We start from the raw sequence: 14,478 nt of genomic DNA on the forward strand, positions 1-14,478 counted from the left end.
CTTTTCATCAATTAACAAACTTGTTTACCTTTTTGATATAGGTAAGTTATCAACTTTCTTTCAATTAACAAACTTGTTTACTTTTTTGATATGGGTAAGTTATCAACTTTTCTTCAATAAACAAGCTTGTTTACCTTTTTGAAACAGGTAAGTAATTAACTTTCCTTCAATTAACAAACTTGTTTACCCAGAGATGCCAACCCCATTGTATGTCAATTAGGAGTAATAAAGTCGCGAAGCTTCTTTCACACCTTACGGCCAGGGGTCTGGGGCATGCTCAAGGGCCCCAGAAGCTCTAGGGGTTAATGAAGCAAAATCCTGCATTCTAGGCCTCTCCTGGCATATAATTTCCACTTTTAAATAGAGTGTTTTTATATTCAAATTTATCTTGATCAACATGAAATATTACTCAGTGTGAAAAAGGTCTCTCCTGCAAGTTTGATGTCATTCACTGCATCTCAATAATGACTTGTGTGTACATTTGGATACTCAATCATAGCAACTTCAAGCCCCATAAGCAATAGTATATGTATACTCTACCTTAGGGGCTTGAGGTTGCTTTGATCAAGTATCCAAATATACACACAAGTCATTATTGAGTGAGATGTAGTAAAAGACATCTGGAAATTAGATGCTTAATCAAAATTTCAGTTTTCCAGGATGCTACAAGATTTTTTTTGGGAGACCACTGCTATAATACCCTGCATACCAGTTACAGTGAAAAATGTAAAACCCCTTCTAACACCTTTACAAATACAATGTAAAACCATAATTTAAAACTCACAAACTCATAGTTTAATGATGCTCATCCTTTATAAAAATCAATTCTGGTTTAAGAGAAAATGCACTTTATAAGATAGCTGCATATGTATGTACATGTATGTTATGTATGTTAACAAACAACATAGAAAAGTTGATTCATACAATAATTTGATCATTGCAAAATTAGTTCAACATGTTATAAGCAGCACTTTTGCATTGTAATATTACAGTAGGCAAAGGTTTCCCCCCTAATGGAGGTCTGGAAACACGGGTATAGAAGCTTGTGTTCCTCTTTGAATCGCTGATTGTGTTCAATTTTTCTCTTTTTAGCCGGAGCAGCCATTCTTTTATACTGGTCAAAATCAGACGAACGCTTTCCGGATTTTAAAAAAATCAGAGTTTAGCATAGCGATCCATATCAGTAAATCATTTCGGTTGAATAATCGGGGGAAATCCGCCAAAATCGGGGTGGTTGGCATCTCTGGTTTTCCTTTTTGATATAGGTAAGTTATTAACTTTTCTTCAATTAACAAACTTGTTTACCTTTTTGAAACAGGTAAGTAATTAACTTTCCTTCAATTAAAAAACTTGTTTATCTTTTTGATATAGGTAAGTTATTAACTTTCCTTCAATTAACAAACTTGTTTACTTTTTTGATATAGGCAAGTTATTTTCCTTCAACTAACAAACTTGATTACCTTTTTGATATAGGTAGTAGTTGATCTCGTACATGTTGAATAGCCATAAATGATGGTACATTACTTTCTGCTTCACTTGCTTCAAAGTTGTCTTTAATGACGTCTAGAAAATATAATATTAAATAACATATGATTATATGTGAAATACCATACATGTTAATGATTAATTCATGGCTTTTTACTATAGGAAACAAGATGTTTCCATAGGACATCATGCTTCACTCACAATATCACATTTCCATGTTAAGTCAACCAGGAATTTGGGAAAAACTTTAATTTGGCAATATATCTTAAAAAGTTTATACAATGAACAGATGAACATGCGTAATAAATATCAAGGACCATAACTCCATGATTAACTACCTTAAACCATAATTTTAACTTGGTATGCTACAGAAGAATGGATGGATCTACAGAATTAACTTACTGTTGTAGCCTAATGTAAAAACATAATTTTCCACAACATAAGCCTTAATATCCCTCATGGTCTCTTAGTAAGAGTTTTATTGAAATATTTGTGATTATATACATACAGGTATACAAGAAAATAAGCAAATATCATATTGAAGTTGATTTTGGAAATATTGACTAAAGCAACTAGATAATTAATGTCAGAAAGGACCCCTTGCACATTTTGATGAGGCAACAATGTTATTCAATCCATGAACACCTCTATCAAACTTAAAAATCAATTTATAACTTTTAAAACGATGAATGGAAAATCTAGTGGCAAAAATTACCTCCCATGCAAACAATAATAATCAGGTTCATTGACTTAATATTTTGCATTTTATACACGGTAAATCTATTGCTATTTTAATTTCAACATTTGCATTTTACTATCAAAATTACAAACTAGAGCCTGTGTCGCTCACCGTGGTCTATGTGCATATTCAACAAAGGACACTCTTTAACATTGTAGACAAGAATAGAATTCATGACAAAAATCTAAGTGTTGTTGATCTTGTATTGCTGATCATTTAGTCTGTTTAGTTTCTCTCTATCTTTTTAAGTTTTTGCTCAAGACACAAATTATTTAACGGCAATCACTCCTATAAAGAGTGACAAGTTTACTAACTATATCAGCAAAATTTGACTTGTTAGTAGATCTTGCCTTGCTGATCATTTTTGTGATTTGAATGTCTATTTCTCTATTAGAATTTTTATCATATCAGTCAAGACGCAAAAAAAATGATAATAAAATGCTTCGCTGGGGCGCAGCTTGATACGACCGCAGAGGTCGAACCCTGAACAGTTGGGGCAAGTATGGACACAACATTCAAGCTTGATACAGCTCTGAATTTGGATTGTTATTAAATATTTGACACAGCATAGGTTTCTGACACAGAAAGAATGTGGTCTAAGAACTTGAATTTTTTTAATTTACCTATTATGGTCCAATGTCCAAAATCAAAATACATGGTTAGATTCAGCATATCAAAGAACCCCATATATTCAATTTTTGTTAAAATCAAACAAAGTTTAATTTTGGACCCCAACTTGGACCAACTTGAAAACTGGGCCCATAATCAAAAATCTAAACACATGTTTAGATTCAGCATATCAAAGAACCCCAAGAATTCAATTTTTGTTAAAATCAAACTAAGTTTAATTTTGGACCCTTTGGACCTCAATGAAGACCAATTTAAAAAACGGGACCCAAATTAAAAATCTAAAAACACGGTTAGATTTGGCATATCAAAGAACCCCAATAATTCAATTTTCGATGAAATCAAACAAAGTTTAATTTTGGACCCTTTTGACCTCAATATGAACCAATTTGATAGCGGGGCCTACAAATAAAAAATCTAAATACATGGTTAGATTCAGCATATCAAAGAACCTCATATATTCAATTTTTGTTGAAATCAAACAAAGTTTAATTTTGGACCCCAATTTGGACCAACTTGAAAACTGGGCCCATAATCAAAAATCTAAATACATGTTTAGATTCAGCATATCAAAGAACCCCATATATTCAATTTTTGTTGAAACCAAACAAAGTTTAAATACTGGACCCTATCTTGGACCAACTTAAAAACTGGGCCCATAATCAAAAATCTAAACACATGTTTAGATTCAGCAAATCAAAGAACCCCAAGAAATCAATTTTTGTCAAAATCAAACTAAGTTTAATTTTGGACCCTTTGGACCTCAATGTAGACCAATTTAAAAAACAGGACCCAAAATTAAAAACCTAAATACACGGTTAGATTTGGAATATCAAAGAACCCCAATAATTCAATTTGAGATGGAATCAAACAAAGTTTAATTTTGGACCCTTTTGACCTCAATATGAACCAATTAGATAACGTGGTCCACAATATAAAATCTAAATACATGGTTAGATTCAGCATATCAAAGAACCCCATATATTCAATTTTTGTTGAAATCAAACAAAGTTTAATTTTGGACCCCAATTTGGACCAACTTGAAAACTGGGCCAAAAATCAAAAATCTAAATACATGTTTAGATTCAGCATATCAAAGAACCTCATATATTCAATTTTTGCTAAAATCAAACAAAGTTTAATTTTGGACCCTTTGGACATTAATGTAGACCAATTTGAAAACTGGACCCAAAATTAAAAATCTAAATACACTGTTAGATTCGGCATAACAAATAAATAAATGTGATCAAAGATTTTACAAATCTAATGCGCCATACTGTGCAATTAAAGATTACTTCTTGAAATTTTTCAATATTTGAAATTTGAAAAAAAAATAATATTTGAAGAATAATTCTTTTTAATTTCTGAAATCTGAAATGAGAAAAAATTGGCCCCCCACAATTTCTTTTTATCCCCCCCCCCCCCTTTTTCCCCCAAAAAAATTCTTTCCCTCAAGATATGGTCATAATCTCAATTCAAATTTCCAATGGAGTTGGCAACCATAATTACCCATTTAAATTTACCATAGTGCCAACTTAATCTATTTTATAATAGAATTAATAAAAATATAGTGTCAAATCTTTCATATGGATTTTTTTGTAAAAAAAAAAGATGAAAACATTTGCAGATATTTTTACTGGTCTTCCTTTATAAATATGCATTTCTTTAAACATAATTTAAAAGCAGTGTAAGGGAAGTAACCAAAACGTTGTATTTGGATTACCTCCCTTACACTGTTTTAGATTATCTTTATTGTTCATTAACCATTACTTTATACATAATTTAAAAGCAGTGTAAGGGAGATAATTTCAATGATGTATTTGATTTATCTCCCTTACACTGCTTTAAATTATGTTTTGTACTAAAGTATTTGTCCATTAACCAGGACAACCTTGTTTTTCCCCCTTTTTTGCCCCTAATTCCTAAACGGTTTGAGCCATAACCCCCCAAAGCAAATCCTAACCATCCCTTTGTGGTATGGAAACTTGTAGTATAATTTCAGAGAGATCCATACACCGTTCCACAGTTATTGTCTGGAAACTAGAAAATGCTCATTTTTGGCCCCTTTTTGGCCCCTAATTCCTTAACTGTTGGTACCATAACCCCCAAAATCAATCCCAACCTTCCTTTTGTGGTATTTAACCTTATGGTCAAATTTCAAAAAGATCCATTCACTTAAACTAAAGTTAGAGTGCGAAAACCAATATGTATTCGGACGACGACGCCAACGTCATACCAATATACGACCACAAAATTTTTTTGCGGTCGTATAAAAATCATTAAAGGGAGATAACTCAAATAAGGAGTCGTCCAACTATTTCCTCCATTTGTCTTTATTGTAGATTGTGTCTTACAGATCATTTACACTTAACTGCGACCAAGCTTAGCGAAAGGCCGTGGGACATAATCAGTCAAACAAACTTCATTACATCAACTTGTTAAGGAACGAGTGTTGTCATTGGTCAATTCAAACCTTTGACCTCAAATAAACTCAGTTAAGCCCCGCCCAAGCACACCTGCTAAAAAAACAAAACATGCGTCCTATAAACGATCGAAAGTTGAATGATCACGTACATGATTGTGTACTTGATTATCTCAAGGCGTTCTAAATTATATACATGTGCATGTGAAATTTATTTATATCATAATTGTGTGCAAAAGTTCTAAAAAGGTCCTTTTGTTCTAAATTTGATTTTTTTTTTAACAAAGACTCTTAACAGTTTTCACGGCGAAATGATATATTGAATCCAACTGTATCCTGTCAAGTAGTTCTGGACTAACCCCGTGCACCTTTTCTATCTGTTAAGTTACATCATCATGTGTTTGCAATGAGACCAAATTAGGAAATATGAATGAAATGACTCGAGACTGTAATTAACTACACACATAATTAACGAAATTACATGATATACATATTGCACGATTTTACGGTAAATAAGGTTTTGTGTTCAATATTCATATTCTATAGTAAGTATATCACACCCTCCTCCTCGACCATTAAACTAATCTCGCGTATACTAAACCTTTTTTTATTAATATGAACTACATAGAAATATGAAAATAGAATCACAAATGACAACTTAAATTTACATGGCTTTTAAAAACAGGGAAGTTTTTGGATTTTATGGATTTGACTTTGGATAGTGTGATTTTTTTCTTCATATTCAGTTTACTCTGGGACATAATATATTTTAGTGTAATATTTTAGTATAATAGTCCAAGGTTTACTTGATTTTGAAAAAAAATCCCGAATTCTAAGTTAATTCGGAGCAGGTAACCATGCTTTCTTTAAAGAAGAATGGAGATAGCAAAACACTGGCCACAATGGAAGGAAATGTACTTTACACATGTTTGTAACTCCGGCGATGTAGGTGATGAAAATATTTACATAGATTTACATAGAAAACCAAGTATTATGTCAAAGAACTCTCTGATTGGTAATGAAAAACAATCACTTGAACATGTTTAAAGAAAGTGTGTTCATTCATTAAATGTATTAATAAAAAGGTGAAAGGTGGGTCCTTCCTTGTACATTTATTTTGTCATCCTTAATTTCTTTATATTTCTTTTAACAGTTTATTGTACATGTATGTATTATTTTGTACTTCATTTAAAATAAGCATACTAAATTTGTTAACCTTCAATTTTATGTTTCTCAGTAAATTCATTCAATTCCAAGTTTTGGGAGAAATGTGCAACCCATCATGAATTATTTTTATTATGAGATCTTTATTATATGTAACTACAACATTGTCGGGACAATAAGGTAGGATATAATTGTATCCCGTCAGTGTGAAAGAAATTTAAAAGTGGTTCATTTATTTATCAGTATAAATGTGGCACATGTATATATCCTTCTATTTTTCATAATCTGGTACATGATAATTGGGTTGTTGCATATAGAACATTTATAAATAAAAATAAAATGCTTCGCTGGGTGCAGCTTGATACGACCGCAGAGGTCGAACCCTGAACAGTTAGGGCAAGTATGGACACAACATTCAAGCTTGATACAGCTCTGAATTTGGATTGTGAATAAATATTTGACACAGCATAAGTTTCTGACGCAGAAAGAATGTGGTCTAAGAACTTCAATTTTTTTAATTTACCTATTATGGTCCAATTTCCAAAATCAAAATACATGGTTAGATTCAGCATATCAAAGAACCCCATATATTCAATTTTTGTTGAAATCAAACAAAGTTTAATTTTGGACCCCACCTTGGACAAACTTGAAAACTGGTCCCATAAACAATAAAATGCTCCGCAGGGCGCAGCTTGATACGACCGCAGAGGTCGAACCCTGAACAGTTGGGGGAAGTATGGACACAACATTCAAGCTTGATACAGCTTTGGATTTGGATTGTGATTAAATATTTGACACAGCATAGGTTTCTAACACAGATTGAATGTGGTCTAAGAACTTAAAAATTTTAAATTGGACATTCACCTATTATGGTCCAATATCCAAAATCTAAATACATGGTTAGATTCAGTATATCAAAGAACCCCAAGAATTCAATTTTTGATGAAATCTAACAAAGTTTAATTTTGGACCCTTTTGACCTCAATGTGGACAAAGTTGATAACGGGGCCCAAAAATCTAAATACATGGTTAGATTCAGCATATCAAAGAACCCCATATATTCAATTTTTGTTGAAATCAAACAAAGTTTAATTTTGGACCCCGATTTGGACCAACTTGAAAACTGGGCCCATAATCAAAAATCTAAATACATGTTTAGATTCAGCATATCAAAGAACCCTAAGAATTCAATTTTTGTTAAAATCAAACTAAGTTTAATTTTGGACCCTTTGGACCTTAATGTAGACCAATTTGAAAACGGAACCAAAAATTAAGAATCTAAATACACGGTTAGATTCGGCATATCAAAGAACCCCAATAATTCAATTTTTGATGAAATCAAACAAAGTTTAATTTTGGACCCTTTTGACCTCAATGTGGACAAAGTTGATAACGGGGCCCAAAAATCAAAAATCTAAATACATGGTTAGATTCAGCATATCAAAGAACCCCATATATTCAATTTTTGTTGAAATCAAACAAAGTTTAATTTTGGACCCCGATTTGGACCAACTTGAAAACTGGGCCCATAATCAAAAATCTAAATACATGTTTAGATTCAGCATATCAAAGAACCCTAAGAATTCAATTTTTGTTAAAATCAAACTAAGTTTAATTTTGGACCCTTTGGACCTTAATGTAGACCAATTTGAAAACGGAACCAAAAATTAAGAATCTAAATACACGGTTAGATTCGGCATATCAAAGAACCCCAATAATTCAATTTTTGATGAAATCAAACAAAGTTTAATTTTGGACCCTTTTGACCTCAATGTGGACAAAGTTGATAACGGGGCCCAAAAATCAAAAATCTAAATACATGGTTAGATTCAGCATATCAAAGAACCCCATATATTCAATTTTTGTTGAAATCAAACAAAGTTTAATTTTGGACCCCGATTTGGACCAACTTGAAAACTGGGCCCATAATCAAAAATCTAATTACATGTTTAGATTCAGCATATCAAAGAACCCTAAGAATTCAATTTTTGTTAAAACCAAACTAAGTTTAATTTTGGACCCTTTGGACCTTAATGTAGACCAATTTGAAAACGGAACCAAAATTTAAGAATCTAAATACACAGTTAGATTCGGCATATCAAAGAGCCCCAATAATTCAATTTTTGATGAAATCAAACAAAGTTTAATTTTGGACCCTTTGGACCTCAATGTGGACCAATTTAAAAACGGGGCCCAAAATCCAAAAACTAAATACACGGTTAGATTCAGCATATTAAAGAACCCCATGAAATCAAGAATAAAACCCCATTGAAATTGGTCAAGAAATAAGCAATTTATAGGAAGTATCTTCTTTTGCACAATCCTGTGCTATTAAATATTTCTTGCTATTGCGCAATACTGTACAATTGACAATTTCTTGCTATTGCGCAATATTGTGCTATTGGATATTTCTTGCTATTGTGCAATACTGTGCAATTGAAGATTTCTTGCTATTGCGCAATACTGTGCAATTGAAGATTTCTTGCTATTGTGCAATACTGTGCAATTGAAAATTTCTTGCTATTGCACAATACTTATTATATAATAATTTACACATCCTGTTTGGTGTGTATCTCCTACCATATCATTATTATTTGATTTTAAATATAAATCAGAAATAACCAACTTAAAATGGAAAATTTTAAAAGAAACAAAAAAGGAAAAAAAGAAAAAAAGAAAAAAAAAATAAATCCCCCCACAAAATTTTTTGAACCCCCATTATGATTCATCACCCCCAAACTCAATCCCAGCCTTCCCTTTGTGGTATGGTACCTTGCAGTACAATTTCAGAGAGATCCATACACTTGAACACAAGCTATTGTCTGGAAACTAGAAAAAAATGTGTTTTTTGGCCCCTTTTTGGCCCCCAATTCCTAAACGTTTAGGGCAATTACCCCCAAACTCAAACCCAGCTTTCCCTTTGTGATATGGAACCTTGTAGTACAATTTCAGAAAGATCCATACACTTACACACAAGTTATTGTCATGAAACTAGAAAAATGCTTGTTTTTTGCCCCTTTTTTGGCCCCTAATTCCTAAAATTTGGAGGCAATTACCCCCAAAATCAATCCCAGCATTCCTTTAGTGATATGGAACCTTGTGGTACAATGTCAGAGAGATCCATACACTAACACACAAGTTATGTCTGGAAGTTACAAAAATGCTTATTTTTGGCCCCTTTTTGGCCCCTTATTCCTTTACTGTTATTACCATAACCCCCAAAATCAATCCCAACCTTCCTTTTGTGGTATTGAACCTTGTGGTAAAATTTCATAAAGATCCATTCACTTAAACTAAAGTTAGAGTGCGAAAACCAATGTGTCTTCGGACGACGCCGGACGACGACGACGACGACGACGACGACGACGACGCCAACGTCATACCAATATACGACCACAAAAATTTTTTTGCGGTCGTATAAAGATCTAAACACATGTTTAGATTCAGCATATCAAAGAACCCCAAGAATTCAATTTTTGTTAAAATCAAACTAAGTTTAATTTTGGACCCTTTGGACCTTAATGTAGACCAATTTAAAAATGGGATCCAAAATTAAAAATCTAAAAACACGGTTAGATTTGGCATATCAAAGAACCCCAAGAATTCAATTTTTGATGAAATCAAACAAAGTTTAATTTTGGACCCTTTTGACCTCAATATGAACCAATTTGATAGCGGCCCACAAATAAAAAAATCTAAATACATGGTAAGATTCAGCATATCAAAGAACCCCATATATTCAATTTTTGTTGAAATCAAACAAAGTTTAATTTTGGACCCCAATTTGGACCAACTTGAAAACTGGGCCAAAAATCTAAAATCTAAATACATGATTAGATTCAGCATATCAAAGAACCCCATATATTCAATTTTTGTTGAAATCAAACAAAGTTTAATTTTGGACCCCAACTTGGACCAACTTGAAAACTGGGCCCATTATCAAAAATCTAAACACATGTTTAGATTCAGCATATCAAAGAACCCCAAGAATTCAATTTTTGTTAAAATCAAACTTAGTTTAATTTTGGACCCTTTTGACCTCAATGTGGACAAAGTTGATAACGGGGCCCAAATATCAAAAATCTAAATACATGGTTAGATTCAGCATATCAAATAACCACATATATTCAATTTTTGTTGAAATCAAACAAAGCTTAATTTTGGACCCTTTTGACCTCAATATGAACCAATTTGATAGCGGGGTCCACAAATAAAAAATCTAAATACATGGTTAGATTCAGCATATCAAAGAACCCCATATATTCAATTTTTGTTGAAATCAAACAAAGTTTAATTTTGGACCCCAATTTGGACCAACTTGAAAACTGGGCCAAAAATCTAAAATCTAAATACATGTTTAGATTCAGCATATCAAAGAACCCCATATATTCAATTTTTGTTAAAATCAAACAAAGTTTAATTTTGGACCCCAACTTGGACCAACTTGAAAACTGGGCCCATTATCAAAAATCTAAACACATTTTTAGATTCAGCATATCAAAGAACCCCAAGAATTCAATTTTTGTTAAAATCAAACTAAGTTTAATTTTGGACCCTTTTGACCTCAATGTGGACAAAGTTGATAACGGGGCCCAAATATCAAAAATCTAAATACATGGTTAGATTCAGCATATCAAATAACCACATATATTCAATTTTTGTTGAAATCAAACAAAGCTTAATTTTGGACCCTTTTGACCTCAATATGAACCAATTTGATAGCGGGGTCCACAAATAAAAAATCTAAATACATGGTTAGATTCAGCATATCAAAGAACCCCATATATTCAATTTTTGTTGAAATCAAACAAAGTTTAATTTTGGACCCCAATTTGGACCAACTTGAAAACTGGGCCAAAAATCAAAAATCTAAATACATGTTTAGATTCAGCATATCAAAGAACCCCATATATTCAATTTTTGTTAAAATCAAACAAAGTTTAATTTTGGACCCTTTGGACCTTAATGTAGACCAATTTGAAAACTGGACCCAAAATTAAAAATCTAAATACACGGTTAGATTCGGCATAACAAATAAATAAATGTGGTCAAAGATTTTACAAATCTAATGCGCATACTGTCCAATTAAAGATTACTTTTTGAAATTTTTCAATATCTGAAATTTGAAAAAAAAATAATATTTGAAGAATAATTCTTTTTAATTTCTGAAATCTGAAATGAGAAAAAATTGACCCCCCACAATTTCTTTAAACCCCCCCCCCCCCCCCCCCCCCCCTTTTTCCCCAAAAAAATTCTTTCCCTCAAGATATGGTCATAATCTCAATTCAAATTTCCAATGGAGTTTGCAACTATAATTACCCATTTAAATCTACCATAGTGCTAACTTAATCTATTTTATAATAGAATTTAAAATATAGTGTCAAATCTTTCATATGGATTTTGTTGTAAAAAAAAAAGATGCAACATTTGCAGATATTTTTACTGGTCTTCCTTTGTAAATATGCATTTATTTAAACATAATTTAAAAGCAGTGTAAGGGAAGTAACCAAAATGTTGTATTTAGATTACCTCCCTTACACTGTTTTAAATTATCTTAATTGTTCATTAACCATTACTTTATACATAATTTAAAAGCAGTGTAAGGGAGATAATTTCAATGATGAATTTGATTTATCTCCCTTACACTGCTTTAAATTATGTTTTGTACTAAAGTATTTGTCCATTAACCAGGACAACCTTGTTTTTCCCCCTTTTTTGCCCCTAATTCTTAAACGGTTTGAGCCATAACCCCCCAAAGCAAATCCTAACCATCCCTTTGTGGTATGGAAACTTCTAGTATAATTTCAGAGAGATCCATACACCGTTCCACAGTTATTGTCTGGAAACTAGAAAATGCTTATTTTTGGCCCCTTTTTGGCCCCTAATTCCTTAACTGTTGGTACCATAACCCCCAAAATCAATCCCCACCTTCCTTTTGTGGTATTGAACCTTATGGTAAAATTTCATAGAGATCCATTCACTTAAACTAAAGTTAGAGTGCGAAAACTAATGCGTCTTCGGACGACGACGAAGACGACGCCAACGTCATACCAATATACGACCACAAAAATTTTTTTGCGGTCGTATAAAAAAATATCACAAGGATAATATTTCGACCCTGTTATTTTTAAATCAGGTTACAACACAGCAGTACACAAACCTGTTTACGTTCGTAGTAAAACATAGTACATTCCATTGTCGGTCACCTGTGTCAATTCACGTGCACACTACGATTGTTGTTGTATTTGAATCTTTCGGCCAATGAAATGGGACGTTACAAGTTGTTTGTTTGTGATACGCCAGAATGTTATCAATGAATTATCAAATGCTAAACTTGACTGCAGTTCAGTGTATGCTTATTTAAGTTTCTATCTGTCTATTATAAATTTTTATTACAGTTTTCAAGATAATAGGCAAAAATTTTAAAAAATGGTAAATTTGTCATATAAGGGCAATAACTCCTATAAGATGTTATCTTGACAGTTTTGATGTCAATGAACAATTGGTAGAGCTCAACATTCTTAACATTTCTGCTGGCTGTAAGAATTTCTCTTTTTATAACGGTTTTCAGATTAATAGACAAAACTTGCATTCTACCCTTATGATCTATTTTTAGCCATGTTGGCCAGTTTGGTAAAATTTGATCAAGTAGTTTCAGAGAAGATTTTTGTAAAAGTTCAGGAAGACGGACAACAGATGACGAAGGACAATGGTAGCCAAGTGATGAGAAAAGATTCTTTGGGCCAGGTGAGCTAAAAATACAAACAGGGGAGACATATGTGTGTTATTTGTAAATTACGTGTATCTGCTCATAAGCTTCAAATAGAATTTGGCCGTTTTTCAAATATTCCACGAAATGAAAGAATTTGCAAAAAATGCTCCTCTGGCTGTATTGAAGATGAAATCCATTTTTTAACTTCATGTGAAAAATTTAACTCTGATAGAGATGCTCTCTTTGACTTTGTTTGCCATAAAATGCCAAACTTTACTTTACTGGACAATCAGCAAAAATTCATATAATTATTAAGCTGTGAAGACAATCAGGTACTAAATGCTGTTGGAAAATTTATTCAAGTCAATATGAGTTAGATGTATTTATTTCTCATATTAATATATTATATACTTAAAACCAAGGGCTTTTTCACAGTCTAATTGTATTGTAATTGTGTATTTAAATTCTATGTATCAATGCTAATCAATGTTCTTTTTCCTTATACATGTATTTTCTATATGCCCCTTGTGGGCCCTTAATTGGTAATAAAATATATCTTATCTTATCTCATATGTGTCAACAGTTAGTTAACCAGAACCTTTTCTTACGAACTTTTCATCAGAAGCTTTCTTGCAGAAAACGTGCCAAATATAGGGTAGTAAAAATTTCTCATTGTTTGCAGGGAAATTATATTGCCCTTTGGAAATAAGATATTCCAATGGTAATACAACTACATACCAAATATCATTAACTTATCATAAGTGGTTTCCTATTAAACTGATCTAATTACAAACTTTTAGCATGTAAACCATGCAAAAGTTCCAAATCAATGAACAATGACAGAGGGGGAAAGGCCTGATACAAAGTTTCAGGAAGTTATAATTTGTGGTCTGTAAGAAATATTTAATGGAAATCTAATGGAACCTGCAGATAGGGGGTAAAACAGTAAACTACGCCCTCCGTAAGTGGAGGGGGTACAAAAATTTGTTGGACAAACAGACAGACCAACAAGGTGGTTGTGATATAGCAATAATAAAATAATAATCAAAGTACTGAAGTACTGAACATCGGATGACTGCAAGTTCTTGTGGATGGTCACAAGCACTTGTCTCAGAAACCTGAAAGTGAGGTTAATGTACAGATATAATTTTTTTTTCTTAGACAAGTTCGTGTGTGGATGATAAATAAATGACAGAGAATTCAACCTCACCGTAATAAATATGATATTGAATTGATACAAATCAGTATACTCTGGTTTGTTGTTATATATTATATTAATATTTGTATATTACAGTTACATAGATATAAGAAGATGTGGTATGAGTGCCA

General features: G+C 32.3%; 1 protein-coding gene across 1 annotated transcript in view; it reads right to left on the minus strand.

Moving 5' to 3' along the window:
- LOC127726335 (inner nuclear membrane protein Man1-like) overlaps positions 1-14,478 on the minus strand; it is a 44,742-nt gene that overhangs the window by 15,988 nt on the left and 14,276 nt on the right. Inside the window, exon 8 of the mRNA XM_052233687.1 lies at positions 1,461-1,563. Within this exon, the coding sequence (XP_052089647.1) occupies positions 1,461-1,563 (103 nt within the window). The remainder of the gene's footprint in view (positions 1-1,460; positions 1,564-14,478) is intronic.

Source organism: Mytilus californianus, unplaced genomic scaffold (genome assembly GCF_021869535.1).
Source record: "Mytilus californianus isolate M0D057914Y unplaced genomic scaffold, xbMytCali1.0.p SCAF_1, whole genome shotgun sequence".
NCBI lineage: Eukaryota > Metazoa > Mollusca > Bivalvia > Mytilida > Mytilidae > Mytilus > Mytilus californianus.